The sequence below is a fragment of the Podarcis raffonei genome, chromosome 4, assembly GCF_027172205.1.
Source record: "Podarcis raffonei isolate rPodRaf1 chromosome 4, rPodRaf1.pri, whole genome shotgun sequence".
Classification (NCBI taxonomy): Eukaryota; Metazoa; Chordata; class Lepidosauria; order Squamata; family Lacertidae; genus Podarcis; species Podarcis raffonei.
Genome location: NC_070605.1, coordinates 54557002 through 54580891, shown reverse-complemented (window position 1 = coordinate 54580891; position 23890 = coordinate 54557002). Strand labels below are relative to the sequence as shown.

The following is a 23890-nucleotide window of genomic DNA, read 5'->3' as shown; positions in this document are numbered from 1 at the left end:
GTTTGGCTCTGTTTAAGGCAGCTTTTTATGTTCCAATGAGACTGTTTGGAGGGCTGGTTGGGTTTTCTAACAAGTCAAGGGTTTTCAATAAATGAAGTTATTTATCACTATGATACAGGGAAATTATAACACTGAATAATTTAGGGCAAGACCACTTTCCCCTGTATGGACCCACAGCTTGAGAAATTCTATTCAAGGGACAGAATATCATAGGACAGTGATCCCAAAATGGGCATTTTCTGCTATTGTTCCCATGCTGTGAAATACCTCTCTTCTGCCATATATGAAGCAACTACTGTCAGTAGCTTCAGACAGCTTCTAAAAATGTATTTTTGTTCAGGCTTTCTTAACCCATACAATTGGGCACTGTTTGTTTGAATTCCCTGAATTCCTGTTTTTATACAGTTTCATTCTATCATTCTACTTTGTATCTTTGTTTCAGTGTAAAGGTTTGTTGTTTTCATGTTGTACACCACTTGGATATTGATTGGTTGGTTGAATTTACATTCTGCCCTATACCTGGAGGTCTTAGGGCAGCTCACAGAGCAAAACCAGAACACAAAACCTCAGAATATATAATCAAAATAAAAACAACAACCCAGTAACACCCCCACACTTTATTCAACATAAAGCTGTTTATAAATATTTTTAAATAAATTAAATTTAAATAGATATAAGATTTGGTGAAAAGAAGAAGTCATGCAATGATGGCCTCAGAAATTTATGGCATCTACAATCATGTAGCCTCCCTCAAGCCCTTTTAACAGGAGGAGGAGATCTCAGAGCCCAGGCAGCTCTCTATAGGATTACAGACCTTCAGAATAATTAGGCATGGCAAAAGAGAGCACAATCTTAAGCAGAAATTGCTCACACTTCTAATTAAAATTGTGGAGATCACCTTTCTGTTATATCCTGTCTCAATGCTGTTGTGTACTTGTTTAAGCTATGTTTGAGGAATTTGCACTAAAAGCAAGGTAATACAATGCGTTCCCTGGGTTTATTCAATAAGTATTACATATCCAGTAGGCTGGCTGTTGCAAAGGGCTCCTGCCTCAGAAACATATTTTGTATATCTGGAAGACCTCAAGAGATTAAAAGTGATTCTATGTGGAGCAGAAATTGAAACTGAGACCCTGGTATCAATGAAGGAAAGAAAGCCAATATATGTGTACAACTGGTCACTTGTGGGGCAGATGGAGTGGAGGTGAGTTTCTTTGCATTGTGCCTCAAGCCTCAAACTAATCCTTTTCCTGAAGCTGAGATACACCACAGAAAACCTCACCGCATTATGCCTTGGGGATTTCTGCAGATTGTGGGTTTTTGTTTTGCAGACTGCATGCTGTTTTAATTGTAGGAGTGGCAGAGGTGCTTCTGTATTACAGGCCCATAGTGGTTTTGAAGGAAAACAAGCATTTGAACTCACCGTTTGGCACGTCTAGTATCCAGTTGCCACAATTTGGTTTAAACTGCAGAAGCACCAGGAGTGGGACGTAGGACTGAGCCAAAGGATAAGATAATAATAATTTTTTATTTATACCCCGCCCTTCCCAGTTCAAAAAACTGGGCTCAGGGCAGCTAACAACAAATTTAAAACACTTAATTGTATAAGCAGCATAAAATACAGTATAAAAACATGAATAACAATAAAATGGAATATGGAAAGGGAAGAAAGGTACATGAAAGTGGCTGTACTACCATCAACAGCAGAGCCAGTCCTAATGTTAGGTAGAGTGAATAATTGCCTCAGGTGATAGATGCTGGCAGGCAGCAGTGGTGGTTTTCTGGCTGGTTCCTCATTCCAAAGGCCATTCGCAGAAAGGGCGAACCAAGATCTAGGAAAATGATCTTTGTAGGCTATGAGCCGGGCTCAAAGGCGTGGCGTTTCGCATACCCTACTGGCAACCAGTCTAAGCTGCTTATTAGCGGCAGTGCTGAGTTTTGCGAGCAGAGTGGGTGGAAACGTCTTCACGGGAACCCGGATGTTCTGTTTGACTCAGATGAGGAAGAGGAGGAGGACGAAGCTGAACCTGTTGCTGAGGTGGACAGTCCACAGCCACAGAGTCCAGAACCGGGATCTCCAAGGGAGAGGCTCCGAACCTCTCCAAAAGGGAGTCCCAAGACCCCTCCACAGGTCTCTGTCAAGTCTGAGCCAAGGAGTGAGCCATCCTCGCCTGCAGAACCAGCTGTGAGGCCTAAAAGGCGCAGCAGGTCAGAGGGGGAGGTTTCTGACACGGGGAATGGTGTGGCTGACCCAAGTGAATCAGGCGCAGTTCCAGAATTCACGCTGAGGAGGTCAGCAAGGTCAACCAAGGGAAAGCTAGGTTAGTAACTTGTGGATTCACACAGAAGAAGGGTGTCCACTTCACGGAGGTCTATTCGCCGACCTCGAGAGCAGAGACTCTGAGGACGCTTTTAGCTTGTGCTGCACAAAGAGGTTGGAAGGTGAACCATTTTGATGTGGATGTTGCCTCCCTGAACTCAGACCTCCAGGAGAAGTTGTACATGCTTCCTCCTCCAGGGTTTGAAGTCAGTGTGCCAGGCACCGTGTGGCGGTTGCACAAATCCATCTATGGATTACGCCAATCTGCCAGAAATTGGAACATGTGTCTGAATGAAGCCTTAGAAGAGCTAGGTTTCAGGAGAAGTGTTGTGGACAGCTGTCTCTACCTTAAAGGTTCAGGTGAGACACAGCAAGCTGCTCAGATTTTTGTTGATGATATCTTGATCATGGCACAGACAGGTAAACAAGTGGAGAAGTTTGCTAAGGAGCTTTGAAAGCGGTTCAAGCTCAAGCAGCTTGGAGACGTCAAGTCGTATCTAGGTGTAGAAATCACGAGAGCAAGAGATGGAAGCTTTTTGCTCAGCCAGAAAGGTAAGATTGAACAGTTGCTTGAGAAGTTCAGAATGTCTGAGTGTGCAGGTTGCAGAACACCCATGGAAGTTGGATACGTGAAAGAATGTCAGCAAGTAGAACGCGCTGTGTTTGAAAATACTGAACTCTTTCAGTCAGCTCTGGGTAGTCTGCTGTATCTGTCACAGTGGAGCAGACCAGACATAGCGTTTGCTGTCAATCTGCTCAGTAGAGAGGCTTCAAGTCCTAGTATGCAGGCCTGGAATGGTATTAAACGGGTGCTACGTTACCTGCAAGATACCAAAGATTTTTGCCTCGAGATGTCAGCTGAGGGTGGTGTCAAGCTGACCGCCTGGGTGGATTCAGATTGGGCTAACCTTGAGGACCGCAAATCAGGCCTAGTGGTGAAGTTTGGGAACTCAGTAGTTGGGTGGAGGTCCCGGAAGCAAAGTCTCATAGCGCTTTCATCTACTGAAGCTGAGTTCAGTGCGCTATCTGAGGTTTGCAGAGAGCTGGAGTTCTATGCGTGTTTGGTCCAGGAACTCTGTGGGGAACATTGTCTGCCCATCGTGGTGCACGAAGACAATCAACCGTGTCTCAAATTGGCCGAGACGGGGCAATTCAAGGCCAGGACCAAACACCTGGACATACGTTTTCAGAATGTGTGTCAGAGCGTTCGTGAGGGGCTAGTTGCTCTGAAATACTGTCCCTCAACCAAGAACCTCGCTGATGGTTTCACAAAACCGTTAACCTTCCAGAAGCACGAGGAGTTCTGTGAAGGTCTGTGTTTGGGGTGAGCATTGTTGCTTATTTCCCCAGATGCAGGACAAGAGGGGGTGTGGAGTTTGGGGTTTACAGGGTTAAAACTCCTTGGTGTCCTGTATCTGGGAGGGGCCTGAAGCAGGGTCATAAGTCACAGGCTTTGTCTGTGAGAGTTGCTTTCACTTCTGACTGAGAGACGCTACTGAGAAGCTGCGTGTGCTTTTAGCACGGGAAAGATGCCGGAAAGCTCCGATGGAATGAGACTGATTTATGGCTTGTAAATAAACGCTTTTTAGAGATAGCAACGAACTGTCTCTGGACTTGATTTATCCCTCTATCTCACACGGACGGCAGGACCACTGCGACTCTGTTTTCCTGCCCAGGTCAGCCTCAAGCCCCAAGCAGAGCTGCACAGGGGAAGCGCTGACTGGACGGCCAGATTTAATTGCCAAAATCTTGTCATCAGTCAGTGATTAAATAAGATTCAACTGCCAGTCCAGTCTACATTTATATGTCAAAGGGGGAGGGTGTGTCACCTTGTCCACCTCAGGCAGCAAAAAATCATGTGCCAGCCCTGATCAAAGACAGCTGTAGATCCAGAAGTTGATACGTCTCTTCATGCTGTTACTAGGAACCCTACGCTAGTTTTTGCAAATCTTTAGCTTAATATATTTTTTAGGATTGGACTCTAGATCACAAGTACTGCATCCATTACATAGGACTGTTTTAATAATAATGTATTGGTTTCATACAGATTTATCCCCCTTGTTTACTCCTAAAGTAAATTATTATTTGCTCCTCTCTTGACCAATAATGGAAGATGCTACCAAATCCCATACAACTTTACCAGAAAGTAAATCCTGTTGAATTCAATGGTATTTATTTCCTGATACTGTGTGCATAGGATTGTAGCCATGCAGCATGTTTATCCAAACATAAGCTCTACTGAGTTCCAAGATACTTATTCTGTAGTACGAATGGGGCAGAAAATCAATTTGGTTCATGGTTAAAGGTGAACACCCCTAATTCACACTTTCTAAAACAATATACAAAACTGAAATGCAGCTATTCTGTGAACTTCTGAATTTTGCAAGGCAGAAACACATATATTAGGGGGAATTGCTTTACAAAATTGTGCATATCAGGCAAAAATGCATTAAAATAGCTACTAGAAGAAATTCACACTAAAATGCTAATGCCTTTACATAAGGACTTTTAAAATAAATTTGCAAACTGATTTGGAAATGGGAATAACTAAACTGAAGACTAGGAAAATGAGAAACTGGGAGGAACTGAAAATGACAGGTTTGTCCACTCCTAGTCTCTTCTAAGTGTCCTAGGTGTATATACCTAGGTGTATCCTAATCCCATTTAAAAGGGAGAAAGCTCCATTGACTTTAGTGGAACTGACTTCTGAGTAAACATACAGAATTGTACTGTTAAAAAGTATAAAAGTAGACTACTACTTCATATCTAACCTACAGTCAAGTTGCATGTTCATACACTAGCATTGTCAAGATCTAATTACTTGAGTTCATGGTCCAGCTAATGACCCCAGCTAATAGGGTCATATTCTCTAGAGTAACTGTGGGGAAATTATTCTTTAGCATCAGTGGACCTTTGACCAGATGCATTGGACAATGAACTTTTTAAAAAAGTGTGCCATAATACGATCACAGTTTGTAGAACTGAATTTTGTACTAGACTGCAATTTGGTCAATCCTATTGGAGTAGGAGGGCATCTGCATAAACACGCATAGGATTGCACTGTTAATCATTTAACTCACCTTTTTTTTGTAGAAGTTCACTAAGGATCAACGTTTCTTTGCACATACCATAGTGCATTGGCAACTGATGTTGCAATTCCAAATGAGACGCATTTGAACATGGATATATGTAACAAGCATGGAAACATTTAGCTCACAATTTTAATCAGATAGACTTGGAAATAAGCTCAGAAATCAATGAGGTGTGTCGCAATGTAAATCTGTTTCAGTTTAAAGTGACAATCTTTTGAAAGCAAATATTGCTGATGGCTTTGGTTTTTTTAAAAAAAATTGCTCAACAATTCTCACATTCTTTATTTATGTATAATGCAAATAACTGTGATAGATATGGGGAGAAGCTGCAGGAGGCATGCTAAAAGCATTCAAGGATGGGCTTGCTTCATCCACAGATGACAAAATCAACCCAACTGTTGCTTGACACATACCATAGTTATTCCTTGACAGATGACTGAGCTGAAAAACACTAAAATGTCACACATAGCATATATATTCATTTATCTACTTTGCTGGGCCCCAGGCTGGGCAGGGGCAATGCCTGTCACATCTCTTTTCATTTAAGTTTGCCATTTATTATCCTTAGTTGCCCTTCTACTAATCTTATTTACTTCGAGAATGTGTGGGTGGCTTCTGTATTTTAAGGAAAACCTCAATGTGGCGCCAAGAATTCATTAAAAGCGGACCCAAAACAGAACATTAAAAGCCAAGCCATTCCAGCCCCGAACAACAAACAAGCCTAGCAACAGCATGAAGAAATCTCATCAAAATCAGGAACTCACTCAGCCAATGCGATATTTCCAAAGGCTTTCCTAAATAAAAATGTGTTGAAATGGCAGCTGAGCAAAAGAAGCTCAAAAGTAATGAAATCCATAGGTTGGCAGTGAGAAACAAGAAAGCCCCTTGAGGGAATACGGAGAAAGGCCTTTTCTTGATGGGTTGACACCCCCTTTTTCAACCAGGTGCCCTCCAGGTGTTTTGGCCTGCAAAATTTTCTTCCTTTGTCAGAAAATTATGAAAATCTTTTTTAAAAATCAACAAAAAACAAGAGCAAAAATCTCATTAAATAAAAGTAGCAATCAGCAAATATCTATGTTTCCATCTCTATCAGCAGTACAGAAATTAAAACAAAGTCAAAATACAATCAGTGCAGACACATTTTTACCTAGTAGTAAATCAACAATTATGGTTCCATGGCTAAGAAGGCCCCATCTTCCATAATTGTCCAGATTTACTAAAGATTGGAAACTCCTTAAGAAATGAATAAAATATTTGTTTATAGAAAGTGGAATTGTTGGGTGTTATATTGGAGGGGCTGTTTTGAATAATTTTTTATCCATAGCTGGCAGAATAAAAAATGGAAGTTCTCTTTCCCTCCCTCCCTCCCTCCCTCCCTCCCTTCCTTCCTTCCTTTCTTCTTTCCTCTTTCCTCTTTTTTTCTTTTTTCTTTTCCTCCTTTTACTCTGTGTTTTTATTTAGATTAGTTTTTTGTCTTTGATAATATTTGATATTATGCTTTGTATATTTTCTTCAAACTTTAATAAAATTCAGGGAGGGGGAGAAGGCCCCATCTCCTGTGTTCTCAATCGGTCAAGGGACATAATGCAGGATTTCTGAAGTAGCCCAGAGTTCACAACAGAGAATGTGTGGTAGAAATCATTCCTCAAGGTAACCAGTTCCTGGGCCATTTAGGGGTTTAAAAGTAAAAATCAGCACCTTGAATTGGGTCCATAAATGAATAGGAACTGATTAAAATGGTTCAAAACTGGACATTTATGCTTTGTCCTGCTGGCTTTAGTCGATACCGTAACAGAAGCATGAAGAATAAATGGAAGTTGGTAGATACTTTTCAAGGGCAGGCTGACGTAGACAGTAGTCCAGTAGTGACAGTATTGCACACTGGAAGTTATCAAAGCATATATAACCATGACATGAACTACAGCATATGTGTCTGCCACTCAGTGGGTACACTAAATAATTTGGGTGTACCTAAAGCTTAGAGAAGAGAACATTGAGAAGGAGGGGAACTAGCAATTGGAAAGTGGCTTGTTGTTATTAAGAGATGAGTTAAGACTGAATTTTTAATGCCCTGCCCACCAGGCTCCTGTAGCCAGCATATTGGCAGCAGCTGTTCCTCCTGCCACTGTTGAATCAGAATGAGGGAAGCCAACAAGCAAAAATTCCTTAAAGTTCAGTTTGCCAGACACTACAGTTGTGACTACCAGGGACTTTCCAAGAGGAATGAGGACTACCATCTCCAGTATTAAACATCCTTTCATGGAAATAAGTCATATTAACGTCTGTGGAATCTACTTCAGTGTAAGCAGGCCTGGGAGTGGAGTTAGTTGGAGAGCTAAACATTACAGAATTAAAATCAAGGATCTCCCTATCAATCAGAGACAGCAAAAAGATTGTGATGTTAACTACTTTCCAATGGTGTGCTTTTTTCTGTGAGGAAATTATCAATTCACAATAGAAACAAGGAAACAAAAAATGGCGGAGTTAAAGTTGCCAGCCTTCATATCATGTTTGCAGGCATATTTGTAACACAGAGTTGGTCTGCCAATGGGCCTGGTGCTTGAAGTCAGCGCCCCATAGAGTACACCCATAGATATCTTGCCATCTTCCATTCTGTCAACATGACCAAGGCAGTGTAGACGTCACTGAGACAGACTACAGTTGTGGTGGCCACCTTTGTTCTTGCAGAGGGTCACACTGCTGGAGTCAGGCATGGATGTCCCTCCCTCCCTCAATGGGCTGAAGAACACCATCAACTCTCAGACATGTGGGAAAGCCCCATGACAGGAAGGAATCCCAACAGAAATGCTGGAACCCGGCCTCAACTCCTCCCTCATGACGCACCTCCACGACCTTCTCTTGCAGTGTTGGGAAACGGGATCTGTGCCACAAGCTCAGCAGTGACAAGCATTTATAGCATGATGTGATAACCAGAGTAATGGAATTATAATTGGGGGGCACCCAGTTGCACGCCTACAGGCACCCGGTTGGCCATTGTGAGAGCAGAATGTGGGACAACGTGGCTTTTGGGCTGATCCAGGAGGACTCTTTTATGTTATCTCAGACTGAAGGAAAAAAGAAAATGGGAAATTGCAAAAAAGAGTCTAATTTCAAAACCCTGTACCTGGCTGTTGTGGACCCTTCCTCACCTCTCCCTCTCCCTCTGCCCCAACCCAACCCAACCTCTCCATCTACCATTGCAGCTACAGTCTATCACCCACTCATATTCTCCAGCTACTGGAATTCAGAGGTAGTATCCAGTCATCAGAATTAATAGCCACTGATAGCTTTATCCTCTATGCTGTCAGGGGATAAGGCAAGCAATTCTTCCTATTCCTTCCCTTATTAAAAAAAAAGTGTCCTAAAATTGTCACCATGTCTCTTCTCTCTTCTATCTTCATATCTGTAGCTTGGTTCCTTAATTTAGTTTTGCCTCATATACAACTTACCATCTACTCTCTTGATCATTCTCACGGCCCCATGAAATTCACTTTTCTGGATGTCATTTTCAGCAGAAAGTTAAAAAGCAAGAAGCATCCTGCTGGATCACTCCTATTTGAACTGGTTCATTGCTTCTTTTATAACCAAATGCTTGGCAAATGCTTAATGGTTTAAAATATTCCTGTGTGTTAGGCCTTTAAAAATTACTACAGGTGTGAGGAAAATCCTCAGGATTTCACATTTGAAGTAGAGAAAGGCTGCAGTGAAGTGTACGGATCAGTGACTAAGGTGCTTAATAGCTGGCCTAACAATCACATCTTTGTTCTTAAGTGGTTCTTTTCTTTCTTTAGAATTTACCATTGGCACATGGTGAGGCATAAACTATTCTCTTTTTCTGCTCTATGGGAAGGAAAGATACATTTGGAATATCAAGTTCTAAGTTCAGTACCTTGTGCCGAATAATTTCCAAACAAGAAGGTAACTCAAATTTTGAAGGGTTCAACTACAAAAAAGTTCTACCCCAATAAAAATAACAAGAGAATGACAATTATTAATTTTTATTATTCATCTAGCACTTTAGTTTTCAAAGAGCTCAGTAATCCTTACCCGTTAAAGTTTATGCCAGTCTTTAATTCATTCATAAGATCCCTGACATTTTCTGGCTGTCCTAAAGGGGTAACAGTTGAACTAATCCATTTTATCCTCTTTTGACTTATTATTGCCTTTAAAAAAAATCCAGTTGCCCACCTGCTGAACTTTTTGAAAAGTGATTCCAATGTTAGATGATGCCATATACATCCTCTTTCAGCAGCAGACTAATGCCAGGGTTTGAATTACTATTGAATAAGCAGCAATGAAATATCTATGAAAATAATCAGTAGTTCCAGCAACCACAAGCAAAAACAAGGCAGAGTTGTCCTTAATCAGCAAAGCCCATTTGTAGAACAAGGACTGTGAGTCAGGCTCAGCCTCTTTCTGTGTCTCTGTCTCTCTGCATACTGTTTCTTTGCTGAATCTAGGGGAAGGCAGGTGGTGTGGGAAGAGCATTGCTCAAAATGCTTTTTTTTTTAGTTGACATCACTGAAATCATGTGATTGTCAAGAGCCAATTGAAAGAGGCTGTGGAAAGAGGAACGGTTAAATTTGTAATATTGGTTGTGTGAAACACTTCTTTGGGCCTCATAAACAACCACAGAACCACAAGTTGGGTACAGAGGCAGTCACACAAGAGCGGGTCCGGGATATTGGTCAGCAGGCAGGGCGAATCATTTTGACTGCAAACCACAAGAGTTTCATAGAGTGGTAAGCATCATGAAACCACAAGTGATCCGCTATTTCTCTGTCTCTCTCTCCCTCTCTCTTTTACAAAACAGTTCAGTGGTTGTGTGAGAGAAAAAGACTCTTATGACTGAATTTATTTTACTTTGCAGATACAAACATGCAAAGTGCAATGGCAGAGGAGTTTGTTATAATGACCACTCTTGATTTTTTACTTCCCAAGGTAAAAGAAATAACATATCGCCCCCTTTTAAAAAAGAAAATAAGTTTTTAAAAGAGGAAACCATGACTTCAAACAGCTTCTTTGAGTCATTTCCTTCTTACCAGCAGTGCTTCGTGCGAGGTAAGTGCCACTCAATCTTTTAAATATACTTTTTGACTCATCCATGTTCAGGAAAATGCATGTTTGCACTTTTCAAGAAGCTCTTAGGAGCACATGTTTTTCCATGATTATTTTCTCTGATTCTAATAAAATCTGAAATGTAAATGCATTACCAGCTTGATTCTGTTGAGCAATTGTACTGAGCACTCATTTCAGTTGTTCAAGTCACCAGTACGTAATCAACAGTGCTCTGTTTTGTGAATGTGACTGTTACAAATCATACAAATTGCATGCAACAAGCAGAAGCACAAACCACCAAAGGAGAGTTTAGCTGTGCTGGTGGAGTCAGTGCTTTGGAGCGGCACTTATTTAAATAGCCAATAGCACACTGTATGCATCACAGACTAATATGAATAAGGAACAAAGTTGAGCTGTTGCTCCATTTATGTACCAGTCCAAATAATGGAAGAAGCCTAGGGCTACAATTCGCATATGCATTTTTATCTAGGAATAAATCCCATTAAAATTAGTGGGGCTTACATCTGAATGAGCATGAATAATATCAGTTTGTTGGAATCACTCATTTAAGACATTTTAAAAATAGAAAAGGAACTTAACTTCCCACTGTGTTAAAAGTCACTGCACAGTGAGTAGAATGAAGCAAATTTGATGCATTTCTTGTTTATTGCATGGAAAGCTGTGTTGCTTTCTGTATTTAGATATCATTTGTTGCAGATGCGTTCAGAACCATCCAGAGGTGCGGAATAATAAAGCAACCTGTGGAACAATGTCCTATAGAAATACTGACTGAAGTTTTCTGCTAGCTCTACTATCCTCAAAACAGATGTTTTGATTGTGATAAATCCTTATTAGTAAGCAAGTTAACTTGTGAAAGAAATAGGCTGTCAGGAAGTTTCCTCAGTTGCATTCCGAGATAAGAGTGATACAATATGATAAGAATGTTATTCTTATTCTAGCCGTACTCCTGACAAAAAATGCCTGTTATAATAAATGCAATTTTATAAATTGAATTATTAGCTATTTCATGCTGGTGGTTGGCATGGTTGTTTATGCGTGTGTGAGAGAGAGAGTGCACACAAGCGTTGCAAACTCCTTGGCCGCCTCAGGAGTGTCAAAATGAGTCAACAGTTATTTGTATTAATAAGCATGCAAAGGAATGCGGAAGGGTTGCAAGCTGCTTTGTCACAACAAGCCACTTTGCAGCATCGCTCCCTTATGGATTAGAAATGGGGTGAACATAGGGGAGAAGAATGCTATAAAAGCTTTTCTTTGACTCTGTGACTACAAAGGTTTTAAGCAACATTTTACTGGCAGGAGAGGATAGTGTAGCTCAACCAGATCATTATGAGCTGGGTGAGTCACACACCTTTTCTTTTTCTGAAACATCTTTTAGTAGCAAGGCTGGAGACTGAGAAACTGCTTAATCTTCCCCGACTCATTTCCTTTGGGTTGCTAACAAGCAAAGGAAGCAATATTCGTAGAATAACAAGGGGTCTTCCTGAGTGTAGTTGGCTTCATTTATTTTATTTTATTTTTTGCCCATCCAAATGTTTATTTGCTCTTTTATCTACAGGACAGGAAGGCTTTATTGAGGAAATTTTATTCATTTGGAATGTAATAAAGACTGAACCCTGTAGTGCTCTACTTGACATAGTAGTGTATAGTCAGCCTGTTCTTGAACTCTGACAGGAAAAGAGCCATAAATGAGTAGATAAAGTTTAAACAAATTTGAAACAGCATGTATTAGGGCCTTCATTCTCCATTAGCATAAGCAGGCATAACAGTTCTTCTACAAAATTAAGTATAATCATTTTATTATATACCAGATCAATCCTGTGTTCCAACGTAGAGAATGCATACTAAAAATAGATTCCAAGTGCAAAATTGGCTGGAAATCTGCCTTGTGTGAGAACCAGTGCTATTTTTCTAGAAAAAGAGGTGTCAGAACTCGACCATGAACACCTCCCTTGTTCTCTTGGTACCCACTTGAGAGGTGACAGAACTGAGTTCCAGTGAGTCACGGCTAAAAACAAAAACCCTGGTGAGAACCATTAAAATTGTGAAGAGCTCAAACATTTTCCCTCCTCTACCACTCAGATTTCATTCAGTTGATCTTGGTCCTATTGGGGTATAGTTCCCATAAAAGTGGGAAATATTCTGTGCCCCTTACTTTCATTAGTTCATATTTTTACATCTTGCAGCATCATTTGTGATCTTCTCATCTATTTGCTGTACTGTCTGATAAGCACATGTATTGGGCATGTGCTTTGCTTAGTAAATTTCCTGTATGCTTTCTGTTTTTATTTTCCCCTCTGAACATAAGTACAAGTGATTCCCTAACAGCTGCAGAATTAGCCTTCACTCTCAGCAGTAGTTTAGACTGAGTGGTAGCCAAGATGGTTGCTAAATGATCTTTGGAATTAGCAGCATAGAATGCACATCAACCACAAGTGATTTCTGATCTTACAGATAGATATGAGAGGAAAGCACATTGGCTGCCGATGGCACAGAGACTGCAAAAAGCATTGCAGGGATCATGCTGGGCTAGAATTTCATGCATGATACCCTAGTTTTTTTGCTTACAGGGTTTTTTATGTGAGATTATTAAAATGAAAGCCTGAAGCATCATAACCACCCCACCATCTTATGATGATGCCCCCACATTCTGAGTCTGTGGACTAGGCCTTAGTTCCAGAACAGCACCTGTTTTGAGCAATTAAATCAGACATTTTGTTTTGTTTTGCCTATATTTTAGGATGCGAGCTTAATTGCAATAGTAAGTAGTAAGTGTATTCATTATTTTCACTGATTAATAGAAATAAATGGGGTTTAAATTTGAGAGACTTCAAGACTTGTCCAAAAGTGGTGTGTGCGTATGTCTGCTTCCTCCTTTTACTGAGTTTCAGACAATTTCAAAAGACCTGACTTGACAAATACCTAGGCTTTGATGCAAGAAAAATAATCATTCCCTCAGTCAAATTGTTCTCACCGCCATTTCTCAGTAGTGTTTATACATACTAGTCATTAGAAATGTCCAAAATAGTTTGGTTATTTTTCCCGCCAAAATTTATTACACTTTCTCTCTCTCTCAACTAAAATTATGGCCTAAAGGGTGGAAAAAACAAGTTGTTTTCTGCCATAGATTTCACTTTATCAGCCCATGCAGTCCTCTAGGACGGAAATCCATCATTCTTTTTCAGTACGATAGTCTGTGAAAATTTGGACAAAAAGAGAGGAGTGGGGAAGCAAACACTGGTCCCACCCTCTGTGAAAACTGACAGGATCACAAAGCTTGTCATATTAATTGAATGTGGTACACCACAAAGGATATGACCCTTTTTCTATCACACCACACCAGGTCCTCCCTTACACTACTAGGTAAAGAAACAAAAAATCTATTTAATATTTCTTTTTGGGAGACCTAGGCTTGTCCAAAAATCACACATTCATTTGTGTACTAAGAAAATTATGAATTATTCCGCTTTCTAAATGCTTTTCACTAACAAGTGTATGGCAATGGGATTAAAAAAACTACAACCTTTAATACCCCAAAGAAGGAAAAAACACTACTGTAATAATCTAAAGGTGAGGAAAACCACCATACTACTTTTAATGGTTTTATATTGCTGTGTACCTGATATTTTGTAACAGAGTGGTACATACTTTTATAAATGAATGAATGAATAAATAAATAAATAAAAATTAGCTATCCTGTGTCAAATATGAATTTATTGCCACAAACTTCCTGAACTCTTGGAGACAGCAAACAGAGCAAAACTATGCCTGTCTAGTCAAAAATAAGTCCCACTGACTTGGGCTTCATCCCAGGTGCATTGGCATAGAATTGTAGCCTTAATGTTTGAGCACCTCTTTCTCCTTCTGAATGCCACAGCTGTTAGGGTCATGTCAAGAGATACAAACCAGGGGGGGGTCAAATGCTTTTAAAATCCCATTGCTTATGTGTCTTCTGTCAGTAGGATTGTAAAATGATTAGTGTTGGTTGAATTGTGCCCATGTTATCTATGACCAGGTGTAAAGAGGAGTTAGATTCTAGGGTATGGTCTTTAGGACTCAGTACTGCTACTTTGATGTATCTAAGCAGAGTCATATCTGCCTTAAAATGAGAAGGTTGCTCAAGAACTCTATGTAGGCTGCTTTGAGAAAGGTGAAATATTGATATAATAAACATAAACAAATAACAACAACAACAATAAATAAGATGATGATGATCAATATAATAAAGTGCAGCGTGGGTAAGCAAGCAACAGGCAGCATTTGCTATGAGAAGAAGCAAGACTCAAAAATGTCCTCTCCAAGACTACAGCAGTGTTATCCACTGACTTGGATAAAGGGACACTCATTTGTGGTTCAGTTCCTGACAAAGGTTAGGTATGAGGTGTTGAACTCAGAGGCCAGGGACTGGTCTGGATCAAGAAATGGATCTACTCTAAACATTCCATCAGGGAAGCACCCAAAAACTTAAAGAATACCACTGAACTTCATTATAGCTTAACAGAGCTATCTGCTATACGTCTGACAGAGTCGGTGAGAACAGGCAGGGATAGGAAGTGGACTGCTGCAATTTCCTGCTGAAAGATACAGGCACTTGTATCACCAGCAATTCACATTGTGCAACACTTGCCATCTAATTAATAACCTGTGGATTAAAATACATGAACAACATGGCCAGAGGTACTTGTAGGCTTCTTGATTTAGTTCGAGGACCATGCAAGTCTGCCTTACTCCCAGCTACCTCTATCTACTATTTGAAATGAAAAAATGGCTGTATTATTTTTTTGGACAGAAGTAGAAAAAAAAATTGCAGGTATCATTGCACTTCCAGAATGAATAAAGCCTGCCACATCACAGGTATATTGTTCTACCGGCTTTTTACCAGCAACTTAAAAATGTGGGGGTTTTTTTAAAGAAAATTTCTATAAAATTATAAGCTGCAATGGGGTTTTTTTCTTTTCTTTTCAAGTAAAATCATTCCCCCTGTTTACTATCAGTCACAGCATACCTCTGCCTCCCTCCTCCACCACCAACACTCTGGCAACTCTCTTTTCTCCCATCACTGGATTATGGTATTGTAAATTTAGAGACATTACTCTCACCAACCCCTGAGTAGGTTTGAAAGGAGCTGTTTATTTCAGCGCGCTCTCTCTCTCTCTCTCTCTCTCTCTCTCTCTCTCTCCTTAAATCTGGTTCTCCGCATTTCTGTAGCAACTTGCAAATTTTCCTTTAAAAAATCCTCATGAAAATGCTTCAGCATTTAACTGCAAATCTCTCTTAATAAACACATTATTATAAGCAGTTTTCCTTGGGGTGGATAATTGAGGTCAGGGACTTGAAACATGCTTCAAGGGGGAAAACTAGGTTCAAAGAACACACTGAATGACAATAATAGAATTATCATAGATTTAAAAAATAATTTAAGATATGTGACATTTCATCTGAAAACATACAATCCTGTAGTAACAAATGATAATTCTGAACATGTGGGATATAATGAGGCTTTTCTTGTTATGCACACCTAACTCATTTGTATAGATTAATTCCTACAAATGTGACTCACTCAATAACTTCTCCAAGTATGCAGAATCCAGCCCACTCATAGGAACATTTGTCTCTAGAATATTTAGTCAGCATTGGTGTTACATGTCCTCCAAAATCCCTAAGGGCACATTATTGAAAAGCCTTCAAAATATCCTTATGGATGGCAGCTGATTAAATTAATATATTACTATCCACAGTGCGTATCCTAAGCATCTTAATCTAAGCAAGTACAGGCAGACTCTTGATGACCTGGAAACATAAGGCTAAAATAACAATATTGACAGGTGTCTGTCTAGACTTCCTTTCAATTCTCCATTAATGTGGAGCTACGGTTCAGCTCTTCCTACATTAGAAACTTTCTTCGCGTATCCAGCTTAAAATGTATGTTGAGTAATATGGCAGAAAGATGGTATATAAATGCAGGAGGCAAATTCTGTTGAAACTGGATGAAATTATCTCTTGCCCTCTTGTTGTTCTCTGGCCCTATGCTGCAACACCCACACTGCCAACGCTACCCAAATAATCTTTTGTTTTTTAATGTTGCTGGAATGGTATGTGAGCAGCTGCAACACACAAACTCCCACACAGCATCTGGATATCTAAAACACATTCATGCATTATCTCAGCCCCATCCCATGATGTGCAGAAAAACTGTCATCCTTACTTAAAGAGTATTGGAATGAATCATAGAAACTTAGTGACCCATCCAAGGTCACATGGGAAGTTTGTTATGGAACAGGGTGGGGAAAAACATTTCTGGCCAGCATGCTGGATCTTTTATCTCCCCAGCCCTTGACAGGCCAAATTTGATAGGTGGGTGGGGACTCCAACAAGTCAGTCACTTGACACCACTGTGATTATCAGGAGATGTTTTGCTTTAATGCCCTAATTGTCAGGACTGCAGAGCTCAGTGTGGCCTATTGGAAAGCCTTTTGGAAAACCCACTTAAAACTTCTGAATGTTCCTTTGAAGCCCTCACCATACCCACCCCTGACATCAAGTATGACATCAGCTGTCAGGCAGGTGAGCACAGTTTTCACCCAAATGAGGAGGTCTGCTGAGCCCTGTTTGATCCGCAGGCTGGATCAAACATAGCTGCAGGTTCCCCACCACTGTTGTGGAGCAAAGGCTGAATCACGGCCCTTAGGACAGCCTAACCTAAGTCAATGGACCATTGTTGTTTGTCCTATATCTTTTTCTCTAGGTTCTAAACTAGCAATAATCTAACAGATAACTTTGCAACAAGGCATGTTTATCCCTGTTTTATGGTGCTAAGCATCCAAATGAAAGAAAGGGTTACTCAGAAAAACACTAAATGATCTTGTGGAAAGGAAATTGAACTGGCGAAACTAATAAAAGGCTTGGCATGGTTGGTGTGCGGGGGGAGGGGGGAGAGAAGGCTTGCACAATGTCTGGTTTTTACACAGTCTTCTCACTGTTAGAGATGCTCCCTTTTTCATTGTGAAGGCCTGAGTGCCTCTGAAAGAGCCATTACAGGAATTACTGGAAAGAAGGGAGTAAAATATCAAAAAGAAAACAATGTGCTAGTTTGGTAAAACTAAGCATTCCAGACAAGGCCCGGAAACTAGATCAGTGTCTGAACATTGAAATGGTGGCGCATTTTCTTCCGGTGTTCAACGACGATTGTTAATTCATAATTATTTGCTCTGTGTCCTGCCACTATCAATGGAAGAAAACCGCCTCTGGGTTTGGTGTTATGCCTAAAGAGAAGGGGCTGCAGCTCAGTGGTACAACGTGGCTTCTGCATGCATAACATTCCCTTGTCTCTGGTTAAAGGAACTCCAGCTGGGAGACTCTAGAGGGTTGAGGGGGAAAACCTCAGGCACATCCAGGCCTCTTTCTCTCTAGGCTTTGGGATTCTCCCCAGGCCCTGCCATTCACCAGCCATACTCCACACTGCCCTTGAGTGCTTTTGCCTTGCTGGAATGTGACCATTTTACTCACTTACTGTAATTGCTGGGGGAAGAGGATTCTGATTCACCATGCAACTATAGTTTAAAAACCAGCCCAGGAGTCTTTGTAATTCTAATGTTTGGGCAGGGATATATTGGCGGGCTAGAAGAGAGAGTGGTTAAGTTTTCCTTCACCTGCTAATTGTCTCCTGGAAATTGCACATTTAAGCTCACTTCTCTCCAGTACAATTACAGACTCAAGATGAAATCTACAGTTAAACAAGGGAAAAATGGTATCCTGACTGCCGCTTCAGGTAAAGAACCATATAGGTCTGACCTGAGCCACTTCAGACCTGTGTACTCCCCTTCCATCCCGCCCCCCCCCCAAAAGTGTCTCATCCTCTCTTCCCTGTTCATTTTGCTGGTCCTTGCTGTTTCATCAGTGCTGGCCATTCAGTGCCACTACACTTAAGTTACTGTTAGACGCAATGTATCCATCCTTGTACAGGGCATCTGTGTCAAATTTGGATGGTCATCTCATGGAAACCTCTGTCTTCCCTCAGTGTGTATTATATGAGAGCCTCCAAGACCTCTGTTACAGGGGCAGAGGAAGAGGGGTGCGGTGGAGGCGATCTGCCACGGGTGTCACCACTGAGGGGGGTGACTAAATGCTGGGCGGCACTCACTGTGGGGCCTGCAGCGTGCCCTAGCCACGCATCTCTCCTGGGAGAGACACGGTGGCTCGGGCACCTGCAGGCTCCACACTGCCCCAAATGGTCCACCCACCGCCTCCCCCTCAGCTGTAGGGTGACTGAGTAGGAGGAGGCAGGCAGACTCCTTGGAGGCCCCACGGAGCGTCCTGCCCCAGCTTGCCCCACCCCGCAGGTGGCTGGCCCCACCCCCATGGGCAGCTGGCCCCACCCTTGGGCGCAGGGCATGCGTGCCGCCCCAGGCGCCCAATCGGCTTGGTCCGCCGCTACTCAGTTACCAGCATTCCTGCCCCTGATGTGATAAGGGATTTAAAGTTGGAACTGAAGCTAAAAAACTAAAATACCAATATGTTTCCAACTAAATTTCTTTATTGCTGTGTAGAGCCTGGTGTAACTGACTAGATCATTGTTATTACAAAGCAGCAGTGTGTATTTCATGCAGACATGAGAGCTAACAATAATACCTTCATATTAGATGATATCTGGGAAGGCAGAAAACACCTGCAGTTGTGAGAGGCTGACAAGTTGTCTTTTGTTAGTTTGACAGTGGTTGCCACTTTAGCATGAAAGTGAAGCTGTGTGAAACTTGGCAGTATTGTTTCACAGAGATTTGCAAGAGCCCTTGGGTTTTTGAGAAAGAGATATTTGGTCACGGTCACACACACACACATTTACAAATTCTGTGGGTCCTTAATTACAGAGTAAATTTCATTTGTCTATCCTAGTTTTTCTCCAAATTCAAAACATTTCTCCTGGTTTCCATATATATCATAAGCCAGCTTAAGATCAGTATCCTTAGTTTCAGCATTTCAGCTGAGCTTTCTGATAAAGAGCAAGCACCTTATCCTTTTAGTTCTTTGATGATGGCAGAATGTAAAAACATGTAGCTGCCTGAACTTTTAATTTGCTTCTTTATGGTCCTTAAAGGAGAGAGGCGCCCACCTGCTACAGCAGCTTTAAAGCGTCAAGCACATTACCACAAGGTGCCACAGATGCAAATCTTATCCCAACGACAAATGTATTGCACACTTTAAAATGTGGTCACCGTCCCGTTTTCCTTGATCACAGTTTAGATCAATTTTATGGTTCACATCTGTGGCATGCAAAGGATGCATGCCATTGTGAGATATTCCATCAATGTACTTAAAAAATCAACATGCAGGCTAATTCTCAAGACTTAGCCAGCGAAAGCTGTGTAGAAGTGAATTTTCTATAATTAACTGTGAAGTTGGGACTGGAAGGGAAGCTTTGTTCTAAAGCAGCAATAATAGTTGGGGGAAAGGTGCAAAGCTGCTGGGTGTTTTAGAATGGATTGTAGAAGTCTCTTTTGCAACAGCATTCCCTTTAATAATGAGCTCAGGTAGTGAGTGACAACAGGATTGGAGCTACTGTGAAAGGGCAGTGTCACTATGGTTTGTTCATTCCTAAATACCTATGTTAGCATTTACCTTTAGGAACCAGTGGTTAAGATTTTGAACAATGAGGAAGTCCCTGGTTCAAATATTAGTTCAACCACGAACTGACTAGGTGGCCTCTGACAAGTCACTAGTTTCACTTAACAATAATGGCTTACCTTGCAGGACTCTTGTAGTGCTTACAAAGACAATTTATGTGTCTTTAGAAACATGTGTATTCACATTTAGAACGCCAGATCAATTTTTGGTCACGCATTTCTGTTCTCTTCAACCACAGCACAGCCAGCAATGACTTGCTTCTTTATACATCTTTATAGATAGATGGCATAACAGATGTTTAACAGACTGAAACATTCCAACATGTCTTATTGGTTCATAATATTTTGAAAACAATAATATGAGGTGTCAGTGATCCTGCTTTAGAGATATCTAGAAGTGCTCAAGTGTTGTTATTTCATTACATCATATAACATAGGTCTTCCATTCTGTAATACAGTTGGTTAGTTGGTTTGTTTTAGTGGAAAAGCACCTTTTAAAAAAATAAAAAAGTTTAACGTAATACTTTCCAAATTTGACTGTTGTCAATAATACCGTATTTGAAGTTTTGTTCTGTTTTTAATGTTCTGTTGAAAGCCACCCAGAGTGGCTGGGGAAACCCAGCCAGATGGGCAGGGTAGAAATGATAAATTTATTATTATCAGTCCATGTGGTCTCTGAAATTTCACCTTAAGGGAGGGTTCGTTGGATTCATTTCGTTGAATTGGTTTATTTCATTGATTTCAGGGGCATTTCTGTCTGAAGACTAGTTTATAACCAAGAGGAACAAATTGGTTTATGGGTTTCACTTTACACCTGTATGAAGTAAAAGAAGGAAAATAAAAACTACACCAGCTAATTGCATTTGCTATAAAAACCTCTCCCCCCTTTTTCTGATGAACTGCCTCAGATCAGATTTTTCTCCCACTCCCCTCCCCCTTTGCAAGATCTATTAAATTAAAATTCCCTTGTATAAACTGGTGATTATGTTTCAGGCCGCCTGCTGACTGGAAGCCTCCTTTGGATGCTCCTGTTATATTTGCCTCCTTCCCCCCTTTCACTCCCTGCCTCTCCCTGTTTCCGTCACTCTCCCATAACAGTTCCTTTCTTTCTCAACCTGCACAAAGCTGCCTCTGAGACCATGTTCACAGAGCTTTTGTGTGCTGTTGTGTTGGGGACGAGACCACAGCAGTTCGAGATCAAAAGCGTTAGTTAAACAGAAGCGGTTGGAGGTTTGTTGTGTGTGTTTCCTCCCCCTCCCCTGACTGCTTCATCTCGACTTTCAGCTTTCAGAAAAGCCCTCTCCTGCCAGCAGAATTAGCAAATGCAGCAGACCTTTGCTGCAGACTGCTGTTATGGATCAGGTGTGACAACCCCCTTCTGTGTCAGGCGGGATTAGCAAGTGTTGTACAAGTCACGGTACACAAATTTAGACACTGGAGGGCCGTCAGTTTCTGGGGTTTTCCTCTTGATGTCGTGCAAAGAAGTGTTAATCTCATCTGCTGCCTTCAGTGTTTGTTATGACGCACAGAGATCCTTGATGTGGTGTTTCTGGAAGTTTACTATGGCAAGATGGCTTGGTTTGGGCGTGCACATTTTTAAAGGTTATTTCTTTGCTGGTACTTGCATTTAGACTTATAAATGCAAGTAAACCATCGGTTTTTCTTCTACTTTCTCTTCTCTCAATACCGCACTTCGAATGCTAGGACTCGGCAGACTAGATGGGATTTGGGAGCAGGCTTTTGATCCAAGGGGAGGAAAGAGCTTGTTGTCTCTGATCATGGCTGGCAGCTGCACACTGGTGTGGTCCCATGAAACTTGGAGACCCAAGATTCAAATCCCTTCAGGACTCAAAACACAGCCTCATGTTAAAGCTGTGTGATCTGAAGCTTGTAATGTATGGATTATGATCTCAAACTTTTAGCATCTTAAAATAAGATAAGAAGCAAGCTCTCTTAAAATGAGATTATAAGGGCACATTTTGAAATGTATGACATCTTGGCCATTGGATACAATGGTTGATGCTCTTAACCTAGTTTGTTGCATTGCGTGCCCCTACCAGTACATTTATCTGATTGACTGTTACTTATTTGGCTTGCAAATAGATACTTGACCCTAAGCCTATTTTCAAGAATGTGAGATAGACTCAGCTTCTGGGAAGGTCCTCTGAACCAAACAATTGTGTGTACCTATAAGCATGAAAGATGGTGAACTCTCCTTCCTTGGAGGTTTTTAAGCAGAGCTTGGGTGGTCATTTAACGTAACAAAAGATGGGCTGTACTTGTCTTTTGTGAGTGTTAAAATGTGAGCCTGATTTATATCTTTTTGTAATAACATTATTTTTCATAACTTTATAATAAATGGTTATTTTTTAGACTCACTGTTCATGCTTATTACTTGTCATTATCAATCCATGCAAAAATACAAATTGTAATTTTGTTTGTTTGTTCCTTTTTCTCAGAAAAGTGTATGGGTAGGTTGGGGAGTGAATCATAAGCACATCCTGCTAATTATGCCCTGAACGGTGTGATCTGGGTTATCAGTAATTAGAAAGTTGTTAATATGCTAGCTAGGTGACAAGAAAAAATAACAAAGAACAGTAACTCTGGATATGTCACCTCCTTAAACTCACTTGGACAGACAGTAACCCTGAAGCATGGGCAATTACTTCAATGGGCAATTACTGGCTCATTGTGTTTTCAGCCAGCTTTGAAATCATTATTAAAAATGTAAACAATAATGTTACTTTTGAAAAACTAAAGAGCTGGATCAGGAATAATTTAAATTCGTGAAGTAAGAGCTGAAGCTAAACAGTACAAGTGCTAATGTGCCGAATCATAATCCGAACCAGTACCAGGATCCCTGATGTACAATAACCACTGCCTCCTTCTGCATGTTGAGCCTGGATCCATTTTTGACATTTGTTCACATCAAATGGAAAATTGTGGTAGGTAGTTATCTGGAAGGTAGATTCTGGAAGGTCATCACAGAAAGACACAGCTTCAAGGACTCAGGTGTATTAAGCCCTTACCCTTTAAAATGGGTAACCTACTCTGGTGTTCTTGAAATCTAGACATATAAAAGCCAGTTTCCAGGTTTTGTCATGTTCTGGTGTGACTAAGATACCAAAACCAGAATGGGGTTTAAGCAGAGGGAAGGGGCAGGGTTGCCCAGTTAGGTGCAGACTTGATTCTCATTGGCTGGGATTCACAACCCATTGGAGAGCCAAGCTTTACTGTAAGTGAATAATTGCCTTTCCATCTTATTGGGCAGGGGGATAAAGTATTACAACCTTGAGGGTGTTATTGCTGTGAGGACAAAAGCTGGCCTCCCATCCCTGACCTGGCGCAGCCAAGTTGTCACTGCCAGGGTCTTGCACAGTGACAGAACAAGAGAGGGAGAAAGGATGCGCTACTTGTGTTTCAGTGTAGCACATGCAAAGGCCTACTCTTGACAACTTCTTGGATGGAGAACCAATAGCCCTCCAGATGGTTTCTGGGCTACACCTGCCATCATCTCTGCCCATTGGCTGTGCAGGGAGCTGGAGGGCCTGTTATAATGACAGACAGTTTGCTCCCCTGGTACTTAATGCTTGTGATTGTCTGAGTTTTTAAAGAGTGTGACTGTTCTGTTCATCCATATTTTTAAATCTGAGGCTTTAGCATCTCTAAAAGACTGCTCAGGCAGCTTCCTTTTTTTAACAACCACCATATTTACTGGGTTTTTCTCATTGCATCTGTGCTGCATCTTCAGCTTAAGAGAAGTGTTTTTGCAATCGAGAGCAAGT

The 23890-nt window shown here is 41.1% G+C and overlaps 1 protein-coding gene across 2 annotated transcripts in view; it reads left to right on the top strand.

The window, feature by feature from the left end:
* The first annotated feature begins 9932 nt into the window (after window positions 1-9932).
* Window positions 9933-23890, top strand: part of RUNX1 (RUNX family transcription factor 1) — a 177917-nt gene continuing 163959 nt past the window's right edge. Inside the window, exons 1-2 of one of the 2 annotated variants that reach the window (XM_053386653.1) lie at window positions 9933-10154; window positions 10354-10473. In XM_053386653.1, coding sequence (XP_053242628.1) covers window positions 10416-10473 — 58 coding nt within the window. In that variant the 5' untranslated portion in view covers window positions 9933-10154; window positions 10354-10415. The remainder of the gene's footprint in view (window positions 10155-10353; window positions 10474-23890) is intronic. The other variant, XM_053386652.1, reaches the window with a different exon arrangement.